This window comes from Asparagus officinalis, chromosome 7 (genome assembly GCF_001876935.1).
Source record: "Asparagus officinalis chromosome 7, Aspof.V1, whole genome shotgun sequence".
Taxonomy (NCBI): Eukaryota; Viridiplantae; Streptophyta; class Magnoliopsida; order Asparagales; family Asparagaceae; genus Asparagus; species Asparagus officinalis.
The window spans coordinates 46,299,213-46,321,190 of record NC_033800.1 but is presented as its reverse complement, the minus strand read 5'-3'; the positions used below and the strand labels follow the sequence as shown (position 1 = coordinate 46,321,190).

Genomic DNA, 21,978 nt, shown 5'->3' with positions numbered 1-21,978 from the left:
AAACAATTTACATCTAATATTGTTTGTCTAGTGTTTGTGTTTTATTATTTATTATAGATAAATAATATGTTGGAGGATGGATGGAATTGCGCCATAACGATCATATCAAATGGAGGTTCGCGGAATTGTGGTATGAAGCCTACGTAATTCAAGTTCAAGATCCAAGTTCAAGTTTCATCCGCAAGTGTACCAAGTCAAGCTTATTGAAGATCAAGATTGCTTGGGTAACATTTAGTTTAGGTGTTATATTATGTGTGTTGGTACTTTAAGCTCAATATAATATGCACACACATTTTATTGGTTTCTTTGTATATATATATATATATAGTTATATATATACATAAGTTAAGTTTTGGTTTCTATGTATATTTAGTTATATATATACATACATGGTTTTGAGTTTTTAAGTTTTAATATGAAACAATTGAAAATACAATTGAAAATACATTTCTTGTTTCATACTTATATGCATATATATGATTTCATCAATATCAATTTTATATAGTTCAATGAAATCATGTTTTAGTGCATTATATGTGTATTTTGATAAAATACTATATTCATTGTTTATAGACTTCATAACAATAGTTTACATCCTTCTTCAAGTCTATAAAATTATTTTGTATTGTTTCAAAACATGGTTAAGCTAAAATATCAAAACTCATATGTTCACATTTTCATGTTTTGGACTATTTTGTAAAATGATGATATTTTTCATTTGGGAGGTTCTTTTTAAAAACCAATTTTTGTGGCATGTTTATTGTCATGTCTACAATCATTTTTCAAAGTTTTATAATTTTTAGAATTTATTTGATATTTTAAACAGGGTTTTAAAATCAGAAAATAGTTTTTCAAACCTGTCAATTGCATATATATGTTTGTGGTCGACCGCCATGGTCGACTGCCCTTGAGTCCAGAGACTCAATATGTGTTTTGATGGCTCACGGTCGACCGTGACGGTCGACCGGATGAAGTCCAGGTCCAGAGAGTTTTGCGGTCGACTATCACGGTCGACCGTCTGTTGTTCTGAGCTGTAGTTTTGTTGTTTTGTTGCTCGCGAACGACCGTCGCGGTCAACCGCCGAACTGACCGTTGGGTTCCAACGGCTAGTTCCTTAGCTGTTTCTCTATGGGCTTTTTGATCATTTCCTTTGGGGCTTTGGCTGAGATTTTGGGAGGCTATATATACCCCCTTGCTCTCATCTTTCAAAAATAACTAAGAGAATGTTTTAAAGAAGTTTTAAAAGAGTTTAAGTTTGTTTAAAGGGTTTGTTTTGTGAAAACAATTTCACAAGAGCTTGAGGAAGATCATCTACATTGTTTGAGCATCCAACTCTTCTACCTCTCCCTCTTGATCTATAGAGAAGTTTTCCTAAACTCTATTTCTAGCTATTTATTATTTTATTCATAAATTCCCATAAGCTAGATTTTAATTGAGTTTTGTTGATTTGATTTCACTCATTATTTACACACACCCACTTGAGCTTATTGTATTTTCATACATAGTATATTTGGGATGGTGAGAGTTATAACGTTGAGTGTGAGCCTACATTGAGTTCTCATCTATTGTAGAGAACAAATCATTTGTTATATTGTGAGATTGTAAGGTTTTCGATGAGCTAAAAAACCGAGTGTGTTGTTGTAAAGTTTTCATTGAGCTAGAAAATCGAGTGAGATTGTGAGGTGTGAATGTTGATCGGTGAGCGTTGAAAACCGATAATTGTGAGGTGTAAACGTTATTCGGGTAAATGTAGAAAACCCGGTTGTGATAGTAGATTTCTCCCCGGGAGTGGGGAGCGGAGACATAGGACGGAAGGTCCGTGATCATATTATATGTTTGCATTGTTTATTTGCACACTATCACTCTTGTTTTGTTTATGTTTATTTCACCCGTGTTAAGTTGTATATCATTGCATATATCTCATAGTATATCTCATTGCTAGGATATATCTCCTTGTTCATGTTGCTTATTCTTGCTTGTAACATATTGTATATCTATCTTGCAAAAATAATTTATTAATTAGTTTTAATTGGCATAAAATCGGATTAGATTAGCATAAGACCCTAATCACCCCCCCCCCCTCTAGGGTCTAACGCCTAAAAGCAATTTAACTATTTGATGGACTAATTTAAATATAAATTTTATTCATCTTATAGATAGAAGTTATAAGACATACCTCTTGATTTGATTTTCCAGTACATTGATTCATCACATCTCCTGTAACTAGGCATACTAGTTGACAGAGCATATTTATATCAACTCTAATCATTTCCTAAAATATCAAGATAAAACATTATACATGTAGTCAAATAAAGAGAGATAAAAATTAATCTTTCTAGTCACTATTAAAATGATATGACATCAAAACATGTTAGCATAAAAGATCATGGTCTATGATCATAAATGATCGTAGTCTATGTCTGAAGATGTAAATGCATAGGGTTAGAATTTGCCCTTAATATCTGAACATTTTAAACTAATGTGGAACTAAAATACTGCAGTTATATCTTCACTTGCATGCATATGCACATACATAAATAAAATTACTAATAGTTACATGCAAAACATTCAAGAGAACCTTATAATATGATTTCATATCTTAAAGATTACTAATAGTTACATGCAAAACATTCAAGAGAACCTTATAATATGATTTCATATCTTAAAGTATATTTCATACTTCATATGCATAAATTTTAAATTCTCGTATTATAAGAGGTTGCAAATTTGTTGCCTACAAAGGAGACCTTCTAAATTTAAATTGGTTGCCTACAAAAAAGACCTTCCAAATTTAAATTGGTTGCCTATAAAAGAGACTTTTCAAATTTAAATTTATGCATATGAATTATTTTCATAATTCCGGTCCTCTTATTCATGCTTGAATATAAAATGTTTCATATAGAATTATAATAATTATCAAATAAATACAATCATATAAGCATATGACGTATAAGCCTTATTTATATGGAAAACCCATATCGAATGATTTGTAATAAATTAATAATATTACATATGATTGTAAAACAAAAGCTATAAATGAAAAGGTTTTTGTCAATACCACTAGACCAGAAACTTAACTAGATCAACTCCTAACCAAAAACTCCTAAAGTGAAAGGATCAAAGTTTTACCCGGATAGTTTAGCCAGGTAAGGATAGTACTAGAGGGAGATTAAAGATCAATTAAGTACCTCGTTCCTTACGGAGCGCGTTACGCAATCCCTAAACCTTACCTTAGACACCAACTAATCTAAGAAAACTTGAACCGGTTCACTTAATGATGTTAGACCCTAGAGGGGGGGTGATTAGGGTCTTATGCTAATCTAATTCGATTTAAATGCCAATTAAAATTAATTAACAAGTTGTATTCTTGCAAGATAGATATACAAGAGTTATAAGCAAGAATAAGCAATATACACAAAGTGATATATCCTATATGATGAAATATATATGCAATGATATATAAACTAAGGGTGATATAAACATAAACAAGATAAACAAGATAGTGGACAAAGTGAACAATAGATAATGGCGACAAGAATGATATGAACAATAAGCACAAGTGAGACGCCAAGACAATCACAAACACACAAAGATGATCACGGAGTTTGGACCTTCCGTCCTACGTCTCCGCTCCCCACTCCCGGGGAGAAATCCACTATCAACCGGGTTTTCTACGTTCACCCGAACAACGTTTACACCTCACACTCGGTTTTCTAGCTAACCGAAAACTTTACAATCAACACACTATTGTAATCCCACTCTACACCCACTAAGTGTTGGACCTAGCCGTGTCTCCCTCAAGTGCTCGGTTACAACCTCTCCCTAGGCACGTCAACCGACGCCACTCCTCTTGGGACGATCCCCGACTCTCACCACACACTCCTCACTCGGTGTACAAGTGTATTACAAAGTGAATCTCACAATAAGCACAATATAACAAATGATTGTTCTCAACTATGGATGAGAACACAATTAAGCACAACTCAAAGTTACAAACTCTCACCACCCAACTATACTATGTATGTAAATACTAAAAGCTCAATGTGGGTGTGTGTAACAATGAGTAAAATGAAATCTAACTCAAATAGCAAACTAGCAATAATTAATATATGATAAATCAATAATGAAATTGCTAGGGAAAAGAGTTAGAAAACTTCTCTATAAACACAAAGAGAGGATGAGAAGATTTTGAGGATGAAATCCTCAACTGGTGATGCAAACTCCTCTTTGTAACAGCAAACCCCAAAAACAAACTAAACAAACTCAAACCCTTGTTTAAAACTTTCTTAAACTTGTTTTTAAAACTCTCTTTCGAGACATGTAGAATAACATGTCAGAGGAAGAATTTCTGAAAAATAATTTCTCAGTTGAGAGAAATAAATGTTTGAACACAGAAATACAGTTTCTGAAAATCTGCTGTGATATACGATTTTGTAAAATCAATTAGGCATAGTAAATCAACTCCAAAAATAGTAAAAACTGGAAGAAAGTTTATAAACATGTAGATAAATATGTCAGAGAAAGAATTTTTCAAATATCACTTATCATTTGTGAAAACTCATCAGTTTTGTAAAACATGCACGAACATGTGCACGAACGAAAACGTGAATTTGTAAATTTCTTTAAACATAACAAATCAATTCCAAACTTGATGGAACTTTGAGAAATGTTTGAAAATGATATTTTGAACATGTTACAAAAAGAATTTTCCAATTTGCATTTCCCAATTGTGAAATCTCATTATTTTGCAAAAGTGTTCAAAACATGAAAAAGTGATATACATGAAGTTTGATGTTTTGACATAAACAATGTTTTGAAACTTTGCACAATGATTATATAGACTTGATAAAATATGTATATGATGATTGTTAAGTCTATAAACTGAGAATACGATATTTGAGCTTAGAAACCAAATACGTGTATGTATATATAAACATCAAAATCTAAAACACTTGTATGTATATATATATAACTATATATATGCATAGAAACCAAATACGTGTGTGTATATGATATTGAGCTTAGAGTATCTAACACACATACTATAAAACCTAAACTAAATATACCAAAGCTTGATCTTAATCTTCAATAGGCTTGACTTGATATATTTGCGGATGAAGCTTGAACTTGATCTTTAACTTGAATTGTATAAGCTTCAACCCGATATTCCACCAACCTCCTTTGGATATGATCGTTGAAGCTCTATTCCTTCCATCCTTCAACTACGTTGTTTGTCTACAAAATATAGGAATGCACAAACACTAGACAAATAACATTAGTAGTAAATTGTTTGTAAATCATCATCAAAACAAGAAGGCCAACAAATGATTTTTAGTTCCTCGTTCCTAGAGGGAGATCAAAGATCAATTAAGTACTAGAGGATAGTACTTAATTTCTAGTTCCTCGGTTCAACTAATCTAAGGATAGTGTTAGAGGGAGATCAAAGATCAATTAAGCACCTCATTTTTTACGGAGCGCGTTACACAATCCCTAAACCTTACCTTAGACGCCAACTAATCTAAGAAAACTTGAACCGGTTCACTTAATGATTTCTAGTTCCTTAACAGTATATGTGAATAGTGACTGTTAATAATAAATACGTAAACAGTAACTGTAAAAAAGTATTAGTAACTGTGAACAGTACTTACACTTTTACTATTTATAAATAACACTGTAATTTGCTACAGTAACTGTCATGGATACTTAATTGCTACTGTGACATTAATTAATTACAACAATTAAAATAAAGCAAGAAAACAGTTACAGAAACCGTATTTTCCTAGAATGAATAGTATTACATTTTTATGAACAAGGAAAATAATTCTCTGATGAACAGTGCTCTATGTAAACAGTAAACAGTTTTTTTAAAACGAACAGTAATCGAAACTATTTTAAAGATGAAAAATAATATTTTTTAAATAAAAATCCAGATTTAAAACAGTAGCTATAAACTTATCAATATTCTAGATTGTTAGAAATTTATCAAATCAAAGGTTATAGCATGCATAATAAATCCAAAAATAAAATAACAAGAAAGTCTGGCCTGATCGGGAGCAGTCCTGTAAACACTGCCCTAGAAGATTGAGGACCCTATCGTGCTGGCGCAGATGTTCCTTTCTCCCCTAGCGATAAAAATCCCCGGAAGTGACCGTCCTCTGTACTCGGGCGAGACAACAGAGCTTTAGCTCAGACAAAGAACGGTTGCCCAAAAATAACACCAACATATGAACGAAAATAATATGCAGAGGAGAGAAGAGGAAAAAGAGAGAATTGTTTCTATATATTTTTTCGAAAGTGAATAAGGGGTGTATATATAGGGTTGAGAAAATCATTACAATTCCTACAATTAATACGGTAACGTTCGTCATAAATTTTCGTAACGTTCCCCATAATGTATAGCCGTTATGCACGTTTTAATTATATTCATAATACTATTCCATGTGGGACTATTCATGAAGGTAAAGTTGTCTTTTCTCCAACAAAATATCCAACAGATCACCTACTAACTTGATCGCCGGAGGAATAACCAGAGAACCCAACTCCGTCCTTTTACGAGTTCTTTCATGTGCAGGGAAGAACAACAAGCCCCAAAACCATTTATCAAGTGGAGTTAGAGGACCTTAATCACTCCACAAACTCCAAGATAACCCCTTGTATGATAACTGACATCAACAATAATTAATCTGATCATCAGAGAAACCACTGGAGAACGCAACTTCGACCCTCGAATGTGTTGCATGTATGTAGGATTCTCTCTTCCCCTCAGCAATTAGCCATCGAAGGAGATTAAGAGACCCTAATTAAGCTCTTCAAAAAATTACCCTAAATCCTCCACTTAACTTCTGACATCAACATCATCCTTGAGTGTTTTAGTGTTTATGTATAAAGGTAAATTTGAGATTGTTGATTGTAATTTTGGAATCTAGTTACCTTCTTAGGGTTATTCACATAGATACAAATTAAGGATCTCAGAATTATCTATATAGGTACACATGGTCTAGGGTTTTATTTACACCCTACCTTAGGGTACCTCTGAATGTAATTAATTTAAAAAACAAAAAAAAAATAAAATAAAATAAAATAAATACAAGTACAAATATTTTTTTTTCCCAAAAAAGTGGGAAATATAGATACAGTACACTATTTGGATCGATTTGTGGAAGCCTAAATTGTTTTCAACCTTAAGAGTAGTTGATTTTAACTAATTTCAGAGATCCATAAATCTAAACTTTGGCTTTGTAAAAATGCTGAACATATTGATGAACTCTAATTTGAGAAATTTGTTTTATTTAAACATTGTAGCATGAAATATATGTTGGGAATTTATCAAATAAATAAAGATTATAGCATGAATTTAAACCCGGAAATTAAATAAATAATACATCAAAGATAGATAATATAAATTAGAGAAACAGACCTGACGGGAGCAGTCGTGTAAACACTGCCCTAGAAGATTGAGGACCCGCCTATCGCCCTGGCGCAGATGATCCCTTCTCCCCTAGCGGTAAAAACCCCCGGAAACGGCCCGGCCTCTGCACTCGGGCGAGAGTGCAGAGCTTCAGCTCAGATGAAGAAGTTGCCCATAAAGTAAAACTAAAGTATAGATGAAAATGATATGTAGAGGAGAAAAGAAAACAAGATAAGTTTTCCACATTTTTCTTCTTATCATTTTGAGCTCAACATACGGATATATATATAGGGTTGGAAAAGACGTTACAAAACCCGTAATTAATTCCGTAACGTTTGTCATAAATTTTGTAATGTTCCCCATAATTATATGGCCGTTACACATATTTTTAATTGCTAATTAAAACATGTTTTAATTATAAAACTTTATTACTATTCATGAAGGCAAAATTGTCTTTTCTTAACAAAATATCTAACAGTCCCCCCCAAAAGGCAATATTGACTGAAAACTCAGAAATCAATAAATAAATCAAGAATGATAAAACAAATATAGGTTGGGCAACCTTACGTATCGTGAATTCGGGAAAGGTAGCTTTCGGCTTTGAACCTTTCCTTAGTGAGTTCATCGCCACCTGAGGGACATAATGGACTAAGCCTTGAATTAGGCCCCTTGAATCAGGTATTGATAAAAACACACACAATACGCTTCATCTATTGAGCAAAGCGGGTTGAGCGTTAAAGGCCATGCTCACAATAAACCGACTCATGAGAGTTTCTAGGGGTTAGCCCAGCCCCCCCTAACCGCGGCCATCACGGTTCCTCTCACGTAGGTAAGTCCTCAAAGGGTACTACAGCTGTTTATTTAATACCCCCCACAATACACGCGTTGGACTTATTAAGAGTAAAACTCAGCCTAGCCAGCTGTATCATAAGAGCATCGTCATCATAGAGAAGGGGTAGTAGCAAATGCTACATAATGATATATAAATATATCTAGGTCGATGCTCCACACGAGTGTCACTAGTCCAGCTTGTTTCTACCACATTGAACCGACATTGGGACTACGTCTCCAAATAAGGGTTGGGTTGCCGCTGTCAGTGACCTCATCTATGGGCTTAACCCCATCTCCCTCGATGAATCCAGAACCACACTCCTGGATAATCCCTTAGTCAAAGGGTCATCAAGATTCTTTTCACAGACTTTACAAAGTCTAGAATCATAACTTTGCCTAGCAGGCGTTGTATTTATTTATCAAGTTCTTATTTTGTAATTAGTCCATCATATTGTTTGAAATTGACATTAGGTCATGATCTATGATCATAAAAGATCATAGTCTATGTCTGAAGAGATTGACCTTAATATCTGAACATTTCAAACTAATGTGGAACTAAAAATTCTGCAGTTATGCATATGCACATACATGAATGAAATTAATAATAGATACATGCAGAGCATAATAGGATTTCGTATCTTAAAAAAATATTTTTGTAGCTTAAAATATATTTCATACTTCATAATTCAAATGCATAAAATTTTTAAAATTCTTCTATTATAAGAGGTTACAAATTGGTTGCCTACAAAGGAGACCGTCCAAATTTAAATCGGTTGCCTACAAATGAGACCTTCCAAATTTAAATTGGTTGTCTACAAAGGAGACCTTCCAAATTTATGTTGCCATTTTCTAGTACCACCTCTTATACAAATAATAATAATAATAATATTTGTACATACGTGCTTTAAATTTTACAAGTGCATTCTTGCATAAAACCTTGTAATTAATCATGTAAAAAATGCAAGTTATCTAAAAAGATATATGAGCATTTATTGCAATATTCATCAAAATGCAATAAAAATGATGAACTTTACATTTGAAGATTTGAAATATAATCCACCATATAAAATAGAATTTTAAAAAATGCTCCTCTTTGATTTGGTTCGCTCATATATTGATCATTTATCATTAGGCAATATATGATGCAAGAAGCGTAATTAAATAAATGCATATGAATTTTTTTTTTTCATAATTCCGGTCCTCTTATTCCAAACCAAAAACTCCTAAAGTGAAAAGATTAAAGTTTTACCCGGGTAGTTAGCCAGGTAAGGATAGTAATAGAGGTTGATCAAGGATCAATTAAGTACCTCGTTCCTTGCAGAGCGCATTACGCAACCCTTAAACCTTGCCTTAGACACCAACTAATCCAAGAAAACTTGAATCGGTTCACTCAATGAGTTTTTGTTTCTTAACAGTATATAGAAACTTTAAATTATTTCCTGTTAGCATTTAATTTGCCTAGCAACTATACTGCAAACATATGATGTATAAGGCCGAGGAGGGGTTTACCTATTGATGTTCGAACCTCATGATTTTCATGTCGTGAGAGCAAAACCCGTCTATAAAGCTTACACATTAAAGAGGATTAATGAAAATAAGCATTTAACAACTCAAATTAATCAGCAATAAACATGTGCAATTAATCACAGAGATAATCTTTACTTTTAAAGATCTAAAATATAATTCACCATATAAAATAAAATTAAAAGATGCATAGCTTGCAAGATGATATTAGAGATCTAGTTGTCTGTATTTTTCTATAACTGAAGTTATATTATATGAAGATCTTTCCAAGTAACTGATTGTTTCTTTCAATCAATCAATGCATGTAAGAGTAGCACTGTGGCTGTCAGAAGTATTACTATGCAAGGCTTGTTGGTTATTTGTCACGCTCATTATGAGTTCCAGCATACCACATGAAAAACCTTGGCAATGATAATAATACACTTGTATCAGATACATAATCATGACATGGTGGACATTTATATCTTTCAAAGTAATTAGCCAAGGTGTGTCTACTATTTGGTGTCAATTGACATATTAATTTATAAACCTCATGTATAGGACACAAGCGTTGCATAGCAAGCTAGATTAATTACTAGTCAAGAATAATTAATAGCAATTAATCAATTACATTAACTAATTAATTTTAGCAATTAATTATTATAATTGTCCGATAAACAGTAATGAATACTAACGGACATCCCAAATTAATTTTCAGTGAACAGTAATTCATATTTTTTATGATAAACAGTAAATTTTGATTAATTGTCGCAATTAAACAAATGCTGTAATTAAAAAAAAAAACACTACAATTAACATAAATTCGGATGAATAGGATTCCCCCTAATGAACAGTAACTTCCGAATGAACAGTAACTTTTTTATTTTTATTTATTTTATTTTATTATAACTTTCGGATTTAAAACAAAAGCTATAAACTCTCAATCTTCTAGATTGTTGGGAATTTATCAAATAAATAAAGATTATAGCATGAATTTAAACCCGGAAATTAAATAAATAATACATCAAAGATAGATAATATAAATTAGAGAAACAGACCTGACGGGAGCAGTCGTGTAAACACTGCCCTAGAAGATTGAGGACCCGCCTATCGCCCTGGCGCAGATGATCCCTTCTCCCCTAGCGGTAAAAACCCCCGGAAACGGCCCGGCCTCTGCACTCGGGCGAGAGTGCAGAGCTTCAGCTCAGATGAAGAAGTTGCCCATAAAGTAAAACTAAAGTATAGATGAAAATGATATGTAGAGGAGAAAAGAAAACAAGATAAGTTTTCCACATTTTTCTTCTTATCATTTTGAGCTCAACATACGGATATATATATAGGGTTGGAAAAGACGTTACAAAACCCGTAATTAATTCCGTAACGTTCGTCATAAATTTTGTAATGTTCCCCATAATTATATGGCCGTTACACATATTTTTAATTGCTAATTAAAACATGTTTTAATTATAAAACTTTATTACTATTCATGAAGGCAAAATTGTCTTTTCTTGACAAAATATCTAACAATATATATTTTTGATCTGATTCATTTCTCTCATTTTTGATCCATATTCTTGTACGCTTTTCACTAGTCCGTTCCTTATTTATATTTAAATTGACTTAGACTATGTATTTCTCTTTACCCAGTTATATAATTAAGTATTTCTCTTTACCCAGTACTAAGCAAATAATGATATAAACCTTGCACCATATACGTATTCGTATTTGATCCAGTTGCACCCTTTCGCTGGCCTAGCTTTCTTAAGATAAAAATTCGGACATAGATCGTCAAGAAAAAATTGTACATAAACAACTTATAAGTTGCACGAAACAAATCATCGAGTTGGTTGTCTAAAGGAGAGAATGATATCTGACATATTAGTATAATAATAATAATCTCTATCAATATGTTCATCCATCTATTGGTGCAGTCACATCTAAATTACTAGACGAAGGAAGCGAAGCTATAAGCTCTCGAGTGTGAAAAGGGACGGTAAAACAATATATGTAGAGATCAATAATATATATACATTAAGATTCGTGATATGTCATGATATGCCATGCCATGAGTTTAATCATTTTATAGGCATTTATTTTCGTGTCACATTTTGATTGTAAAGATTGCCGATATAATGCTTTTTGTAAGAAAGGTCTTCTTAATGGTGGTTTTTGGGCCCAAATTGGCCCATATAAAGGGCCTACTAATAAAGTGCGTTAATTTTGTTTTTGCTTGTCTCCCGTTTTCTTCATTTTCTCATTATCGTTAGATCGATTGTAGTTGGTTTACAAAATACAAACAATTTCAAGTACAGAGCAATCTCAACAAGAATTTGATCGCACCCTCTGAATCCCTACATATATAGTTGGAATTATGTTCAGTAAAATATCCAAATCTTAAAATGTTCGAGAGGTTTGTGAATAGGCACAGAGCTCAAGGATTTTTAACCTAAAATTTTCATTAATAACAAGTATCGTGGGATGCGGGCCAGGCTTAGACAGGCCACGATCACCATCTTTTCTGCAGGCTGCAGCCCAGCCCTACATGTGTGTTTTGCGCTAAATTTCAGAAATCCCCCTCCTAACTTTGAACCATAATCAGATCAAACCCTACAACTTTCAAAAAGTCAGAAAACCCCCGTTAATTTTAGGGTTATCAGGAAACCCTCTCAATTTGCATTAAGTGCAATTTTCACATGAATGAATAAAATTAAACCGGTGATGTTTTTGCTAATGAGAATTATGGATCATACATTTAGTTTCTTTTCAAACATTAAAAGTTTAAGGGAGGTTTCTGATAACACCTAACCTTAAGGTTGGTTTTCTGATATTTGAAAGTTATAAGATTAGCTAAGAATTGTCCAAAGCTTAGGGGTTTTTGTGAAATTTAGCCTATAGTCTGTGTATACTTTCGAAAGTGGAATCATCATGAATGGAATAAAAAAAAGTTAGGCCCATAGACGCTGGCCATCATATTGGCCAGTTAACCCTAAATTTTGCTAAATTTCGCTGGGATTGATACAAGATATAAAAGGTGAACGTTAGGACTGTTTGAACTGAGCATCTCCGAACTTTTTTATCCTAATAATCCCCCCTACACTTTGGGGATATTGCACTAAACTCATCTGACATTTTCTTATTCTAATGCATCCCCTAACTTTTTCTTATTCTAATACATCCCCTAACTTTTGGCGTGTTGCACTAAGCCCTTCTGAAGTTTTGTATTCACTAAAACTCTAGAACTTCAGGGGTAATCGCAGATATCCCCTAAATTTTTTTTATTTTACTAAATCTCACCTAATTTCAGAGATGCCGCGAACTTTGGAAATGCTATATTGAATCTCTTCCAAACTATTCTCCACTTTGGATTATTATTGATTTGAAACTAATTTCAGAGAGACCGCTTAACTTTGAAATTAACACACACAACCCCCACAGACACAGGGAAAAGAAAAAAACAACAAAAAACAAACACACCAACACACCGACACAAACATATTTTTTATTTATAAATCTAATCTTCAAACCATTTTCATGACAAAAAAGATGAAAATAACCCCTGAATCTAAAAGAAATTACCCCAGTATCATTTTCAATTAAAGGGTGTCTTTTAGTAGAATAGAAAAAGTTTAGAGTGTATCTGCAATAACCACCGAAGTTCAAGGGTTTTAATGAATAAATTTTTTGGAAGGGTTTTGTGCAACACGCCATAAGTTGAGAGTTCTATTAGAATAAAAAAGGTCAGAGGGGTTTACTGCAATATCACCAAAGCGTAGGGGGATTGCACAAACACCCCTAAAGTTCACCTTTAATAAATTATATCAATCCCAGCGAAAATTAAAGTTAACTGGCCATTAAGATAGCGAGTGTCTGCGGGCGGTCGCTTAAACCATAGACGCTTAAACCATAGACTTTAAGGGGGTTATTGGTTGAGGCAAGTTAGGGTTAAGTGAGATAATTATTTAAATAGAATAATTTTGGAAAATGATAGGGGTACACCCCCAACCACAACCTCAACCACACCCCATCTCTCATTTGCTACAGTGCACCGGGTCCTATTTGGGATTTTAAATTTTTAAAATCTCATGTGGGACCCGGTGCACTGTAGCAAATGAGAGAGGGGGTGTGGTTGAGGTTGTGGTTTGGGGTGTGCCCCTAATGTCACCTAATAATTTTATCCTTTTGGGATATTTTGAGTGGTGTAAAGTAGGACAATTTAGAATAGTAAGACAATTTAGAGCTTTGATTTGACAATTCATGTGGAATAATTAATGATGTGATATCTTATTAAAATATAATATTTATCTATCAATTAAATCTAAATTAATATATCTAATTGGTTTAGTATATTATTTGGTATGTTATATAATATAACACATTATTTTACTTTATACTAAAATATAATATATTATATTATAGTTACTAATTAATTATAACTATATTTAATATTATTAATTAATATAATATAATATGTTATAATAATATGATATATTATATAATATACAAATTATATATCTAATATAATATTTTAATAATATAATATTTAATTAAATATTATATTATTTTTTAATTCAATATAATATTTTATTTTATGATAATTACTATAATTTAAATAGAATAATTGATGACATGACTCCTCATTAAAATATAATATTTATAATAACCGTAATATACTATTAATATGTTCAATATTATTAATTAAAAAATAATATTAAATAATATATTATATTATACTTATTATATATATATATATTATCATACTTTAATATATAGTAGATTATCCGTCGTCGCCTCCGCCCAGGGCCCCAAGCCTCCCCTCGAGTTCGCCGCCGCCTCCCCTCCTCTCCTCCGCCCGCCCTCCTCGCTATAGCTCGCCGTTGCTCCCCGCCTCACCCTCGACTACGCCGGAGTTCGTCGCTGCCACTCTCCGCCTTAAGTTCAGCGTTTCCCTCTCCTCCTCTCCTCCACCCGAGCTTGCAGCTGGAGCTCGCCACCCGCCTAGCCCGCGATCGCCGCCGCTCCGATCATGATGGTCTGCAGAGACCACCTGCTCCAACTCCAGTGTATTAGAACTAAATGTCATCAATGCATTTACATCACGAGCAGATTTCAAATTTGATATATGCAGATTTATTAGTTCTATGTTTGTTGGTTTTGGTTCCTTTCACGAGCTTTGAAATGAAAGCTAAGTCATCAATGAATCATTCTGAGTGCTAATATATTATGTTGAAAAGAATTATAAGTTTATTTCAGTCCCCTCTGGGAAGCAAAGTTTCTTTTACTGGTTGAAATATGCTCTTTAATGCTTGCCATAGTTTTGCTAGTTGAAATCAAGCTGGCTTACGAAATTTGCCTTCTGTTGTAAGAAGCTGCCAACATCATCCATAATATTTCTCTTTTTTCCCCTTGTCACTGAAATACCACGTTAGTTCTAATTTATACCACGTTAGTTCTAATTTATACAACGTTAGTTTTAATTTATAACAAGTTAGTTCTAATTTATCTATTTTATACCATGTTAGTTCTAATTTATACCAAGTTGGTTCTAATTTATACAACGTTAGTTTTATTTTATACCAAGTTAGTTCTATTTTATACCACGTTAGTTCTAATTTATACCAAGTTAGTTCTAATTTATATCAAGTTAGTTCTATTTTATAACAAGTTAGTTCTAACTTAAACCACATTAGTTCTAATTTATACCAAGTTAGATCTATTTTATACCAAGTTAGCTCTAATTTTAACCACGTTAGTTCTAATTTAAACCACGTTAATTCTAATTTATACCACGTTAATTCTATTTTATAACACGTTAGTTCTAATTTATACCAAGTTAGTTCTATTTTATACCACGTTAGTTCTAATTTATACCACATTAGTTCTAATTTATACCACGCTTGGATCTTTAACTCAAGGCGATTAGACCTTAAATCAAAGAGCACCAAGCTCTGATACCAATTGTTAGACCCTAGAGGGGGGGTGATTAGGGTCTTATGCTAATCTAATCCGATTAAATGCCAATTAAAACTAATTAATAAGTTATCCTAGCAAGTATAAAATACAACAAGATACGTAAGCTAGGATAAGCAATATGAACAAATGAATATATCCTATCAATGAGATATTACAAATATATGAGCAAGGATATATGAACTAACACAAGGGTAAAATAAACAATCTACACAAGTGATAGGGTAATATGATGAGCAATACACAAAGGCGATATAAGATATGAAAACAAGAATAAGAACGCCAATGCAATCACAAACAAAACGATATGTTTACGAGGTTCGGTCCCCACGACCTACGTCCCCGCTCCTCACCTCGAGGAGATCTCCACTATCACAACCGGGTTTTCTACGTTCACCCGAACAACGTTTACACCTCACAATACAATCACTATGTAATCACACCTCACACACTAAGTGTTGGTCCTAGCCCGTGTCCTCCTCCTCAAGTGCTCGGTTACAACCTCTCCCTGGGCACGTCAACCGACGCCACTCCTCTTGGATTCGACCCCGTCTCTCACCACACACTTCTCTCGGTGTACAAGTGTATTACAAGTGAATCCTCACAATTAAGCACAATATAAATCAATTGATTGTTCTCTAAACAAGGTGAGAACTCAATTAAGCACAACTCTTAGTCACAAACCCACAACCCCAAATTATACTATGAATGTAAATACAATAAGCTCAAAAGGTTGTGTGTGAACAAAGAGATATAAATCAAAACTAAACTCAATGTAGTTCTAGCTTAATAACAATGATAATCAAATATATAAAAGAGCTAGAAATAGAGTTTAGAAAACTTCTCAATATATCAAGAGTGGAGGGAGAAGAGTTGGATGCCCAAACACCAATAGATGATCTCCTCAAGCTCTTGTGAAATTGATTTCTCAAAAACAAACTCTCAAATGCTTAAAAGCTTTTTAAACAAACTTAAACCAAACATAAACCCTTGTTAAAACTTTCTTAAACTTGTTTTAAAACTCTCTTAGTTAGTTGGAGAGCTGAAGGCAATGGGGTATTTATACCCTCTCAAAACTCAGCCAAAAACCCAAACAAAAAGACAAAAACAGCCCAAAGCAACGGTAATAAAAAGAGCCGTTGGAAGCAGAAAAAGTTACTGTCGGTCGACCGGAAATTTCATCGGTCGACCGGAAAATTTCATCGGTCGACCGGACCGGTCGACCGACAGACTCTCTGTCGCCCAGTGAGCACGAGAACTCAGGTTCGGTCGATCGGTTCGGTCGACCGAAAACTGACATATATAAAAACAGGTTTTTAAAGCTATTTTTGAGACTTTTGTAAAATTGTTAAAAATAACAAATGAAGTCCAAAAATAACGAAACTTTGGGAAATGTATATAAACATGAAAAAAAACATGTTACAAAAAGAATTTTTCAAATTGCATTTCCCATTTGTGAAAAAATCATCATTTTGCAAAATAGTCCAAAACACGAAAATGTAAACATGTGAGTTTTGATATTTTGACTAAGCCATGTTTTGAAACTTTGCACAGTGATTATATAGACTTAATAAAATATGTATATGAATATGGTTAAGTCTAAAAACTAAGAATATGATATTTTCACAAATACATTAGAGAATGAAACAAAGGAGTATGTATATGAAAATATATTTGTTTCATATCTAAGTAGATAAACCAAATCACAATAATAAATATGAAGTATGTAATCTCATATTTATAATCATAAAAACCAAAACTTATGTTGTATATATATGTGATTACATATATATACAAAGAAACCAATAAATGTGTGTGTATATGATAATTAAGCTTAAGGTACCAACACACATAATATAAACTCCTAAACTAAATTACCCAAGCTTGATCTTGATCTTCATTGAGCTCAACTTGGTACACGTGCGGATGAAGCTTGAACTTGATCTTTAACTATGAATAGCAAGGCTTCAACCCGATATTCCGCCAACCTCCATTGGATATCATCGTTGAAGCTCTATTCCATCCATCCTCCAACAACGTTGTTTGTCTACAATACATAGAAAAACACAAATACTAGACAAACAACATTAGTAGTAAATTGTTTGTAAATCATCATCAAAACAAGAAGGCCAACAAGTTCTATTCTGTAGAGTGTTAGTTCTAATCTGCACAGTGTTAGTTCTATTCTGTAGAGTGTTAGTTCTAATCTGCACAGTGTTAGTTCTATTATGTAGAGTGTTAGTTCTAATCTGCACAGTGTTAGTTCTATTCTGTAGCGTGTGATGGCTTGTTAGTACAGTGTTAGTTCTATTCTGTAGAGTGTTAGTTCTAATCTGCACAGTGTTAGTTCTATTCTGTAGAGTGTTAGTTCTAATCTGCACAGTGTTAGTTCTATTCTGTAGAGTGTTAGTTCTAATCTGCACAGTGTTAGTTCTATTCTGTAGAGTGTTAGTTCTAATCTGCACAGTGTTAGTTCTATTCTGCACAGTGTTAGTTCAAGTCTGTAGCGTGTGATGGCTTGTTAGTTCTATTTTATTACACGTTATATCTAATTTATACCACGTTATATCTAATTTATGTTAGTTCTAATTTAAACCACGTTATAAACCTAATTTATACCATGTTATATCTCATTTATACCAAGTTAGTTCTATTTTATAACAAGTTAGTTCTATCTATTTTATACCATGTTAGTTCTAATTTATACCAAGTTAGTTCTAATTTATATCAAGTTAGTTCTATTTTATACCATGTTAGTTCTAATTTATACCAAGTTAGTTCTAATTTATATCAAGTTAGTTCTATTTTATAACAAGTTAGTTCTAAAATTTTAACCAAGTTTGTTCTAATTTATACCAAGTTAATTCTAATTTATACCAAGTTAGTTCTAATTTTAACCACGTTAGTTCTAATTTATACCACGTTAGTTCTATTTTATGCCACGTTAGTTCTATTTTATATCAAGTTAGTTCTAATTTTAACCATGTTAGTTCTAATTTATACCATGTTAGTTCTATTTTATATCACGCTAGTTCTAAATTACACCATGTTAGTTCTATTTTATACTAAGTTAGTTCTATTTTATACCATCTCTATGACTAAAAGCTGGTCATGTAGAGAATTTAAAACAAGCATTTAGTAGGTATCTTTATTATGACGGACCAGCTTATGCCACGTAAGAACACAACATTCGCTTTCATTATATTTTGTGGAGAAGTAATCTTATACAAAATACAAAATACGTAAGAATTGATTTAGAACTAACATGAACTAGTTCAAACAGCTTGTTCTCTAGGAAATGCATGGCTCAGGGACAACAAATGACAAGGCCCCCTATAACACATGAGGTTTATGTGCAATTAACCAAGCATTATACAGATTCTTGAAGGGGTTCAACCCCTAAACACTAGTAAATACAATGGCTAATAACATAGAACAAAATGGATCACCTCTCCCTCATCTTCTTCCACTTCGTCCAAACAACTCCCCAATCATACCCTCCACGTCCTTCACCTTGTACTTCAACCTCACATTCCCTACTTTACAATAACAACCAAAAGAAGAGCTTAAGAAACAAGAAAACCAGAAATCTCAAAAACATAAAATTTTCAAGAACCCACTCATATCAGATCACCAGAAGAGGAAGACGAAGAATCCTCCTCCAAGAAACCATCATTCGACCACTGCTCAGAGATCTCGACGGCTTCCTTCTCTTCTCATGGTTTCGTCCATCCGTACGAGAGCTAGTCCCCTTCTTTCAGAATCTCCTCGGCCAAACCCAGCCTCCCGCCTGAAATCAGCTCCTCCCTCGTCAAAAACGCACTCGGGTTCTCAGATTTCTCCATGAAATCGTAGATATCAAGCTCCAATCTACTGACGCCAGCATCCTTACGTTTCTTAGCGGAAATCGTCGTGGAAGAGGACAAGCGGAGACAGGGGAAGGGTTTCGACGGCGGCAGAGCAGGAAAGAACGAAGAGAAGAGGCTAGCGGAGCTCCGGCGTTAGCTCTACCTCCAGCACATCCGTTGTTGCCTTTTTCTGGTTTTGTTTTCACCACATACCAGAGCTAACATTTTATCAGTCGTGGGCCCGGAGGGACTTGGGGGGCGGCGCCGGGGGCCTGGGCAAAGGTGATGACGGCGAGGAGGGCGAGGGCCCCTTTTATTTTAGAGAGAGGGAGAGAGGAGAGAGAGGGAGAGGGAGAGAGAGAGAAAGATGACGTGACTTTCTATGCTTTTGGGCTATGTCTCGGGAAGAAGGAGAAGGGCAATTTGGGTTTTTTTAAAAAATACAATCTCTATTTTGTATACTGTTAACGTGTTGGGGCCTTGACACATTTAACATTACTTTTTGGGGCTTATCCACATGGGGGAAAATACAAAGGGGTTGGTCACATGAAGTTTCTGCTTTTGGGGGCTGAACACATTTTTCCCTAATAAAAAATAGTAAAGTATTATATAATAAATTATATTATAATATAATTAATATATTATTATTTCAAATATATAAACACTATATTATAATACAATATTTTATATCATAAAAATACTACAATAATATTTTTATTCTAACTAATAAAATATATATTACATAATATCAAGTAATATTATAAAAATATAGTATTAATATTATAATATATGAAATGTTATTAACTAATATGTAATATTGATATATAATAACGTTATATTAGATAATATTATTTGATATTTTATTATCTTACGTTATAATAGAATTTTATAATATAATATAATTAAGATATATTATATATTATAATACAATTAGCATATATTAGATATTTAATAAATTAGTACTTCAAATTTATCTCACTTTTCTCATGATTGACCCAAAGTTAAGAATGCGTTAATTTTTGAAAGTTGGGACAAAAAGTTTGTATGGAAGTTGGATAATTTTGAGAAAAGTGGGTCTAATTGTGCCAATTTTATTGTCCCAATGAATAACACTTTAAAACGAAATCCCAATCACATTATCCCAATGAATAACACCATAAAACAAACTCCCAAAAACTATCCCACTTGCACCAAAATTACACCAACCAATGACCCCCTAACGTCTGCCTATAGACTTTCTCATGGAATGAACGTGGAATTAGAACGAGCCGAATCACATGGAATGAAATCTTATCTTGTGTAGTTAAATGCTTCAAAAACTTATCCCATATGTTATAAAAGAATCGAGAAGCTAATCATTCCAATAATAGCTCTATTATATACCTGGATTTCAGGTTGATTTGGATCTTAAAAACTAACGTAAAGCAAGATATCAGGAATAATTCATATCATATGGTAATCATTGTGGGATATGAATATTTCAATCTTGCAATAAGAAACTAAGTCATTTTCTCCTTTTACCTTTTATGTAGTTTATTTTACCAAAGAATGATAAAAAAATTCAATTTAGAAACATTTCGGGAAAAAGTTACAGATTGCATCTAATAATTTGCTGAACTTTGAAAAGTGATTGATTTAGAAAATAAAGATTAATTGATAGATTTTTTTTAAAAAATTCTTTCTGAGGATATTTAATAGGTAGATATTGGAAGGATATTAATTGATTTCGATCAAGCTTATGATTCCTCATGATGACCCTTCAACCCCTCGCAGAACATAAAATTAGAACTCACAGTTTGAACGCTCAAAGCAATTCATAATTGAATGTTATTGAACACAAATTATTAAAATGGATTTAAAATAAATCAGCTTATAGTGGATTTAAGCTGAATGTTATTGAACACAAAGGTCCCTCCACCTGCAGGGGATGTCAGAATACATTACTACTTGGAACCTCAATGGAAGAGCTGATAGTTTTAGCTGGATATTTTCTCCTTCAAATTTTGTTCCATACTACGAAATATGAGCACCCGCTTTCTCACAACCCAGAATCTAATTTCCTTTTTACCCAAAAGCAATGGCTGATCATCCAAGACTGTTGGAGATGCTGAATCACTCAGCTTCTCAGAAAATACAGTGCTTGGGTATATTGAAACTGAGTTCCACTGGCATGCATACAATGTGTTCGCTCATTTGTCTGAGAGAGCCAGACCTCAGCAGTTCTGATCCTAACAGCAGAAGTTTGATCGCCACGGTGAGCAAACTAACTTACCAAATTGATTTTATTCTCCATTATTCTACATACATATTTTGCTTCACATTCATAATAAATATATGGGTACAAGATAAAAAAGTATTAAAAAAATTTCAAACTTCGCGTATATCTCGAAGTCGTGTCAAAATAGCAATACCTATCAACCT

The 21,978-nt window shown here is 33.2% G+C and overlaps 1 protein-coding gene across 2 annotated transcripts in view; it reads left to right on the top strand.

Moving 5' to 3' along the window:
- LOC109850691 overlaps positions 21,393 to 21,978 on the top strand; it is a 3,861-nt gene continuing 3,275 nt past the window's right edge. Inside the window, exon 1 of one of the 2 annotated variants that reach the window (XR_002249504.1) lies at positions 21,393 to 21,811. Coding sequence is in view for 1 of the 2 variants with exons in the window: in XM_020420748.1 (XP_020276337.1) it covers positions 21,635 to 21,811 (177 nt within the window). In the remaining variant the exon portion in view is untranslated. The remainder of the gene's footprint in view (positions 21,812 to 21,978) is intronic. The other variant, XM_020420748.1, reaches the window with a different exon arrangement.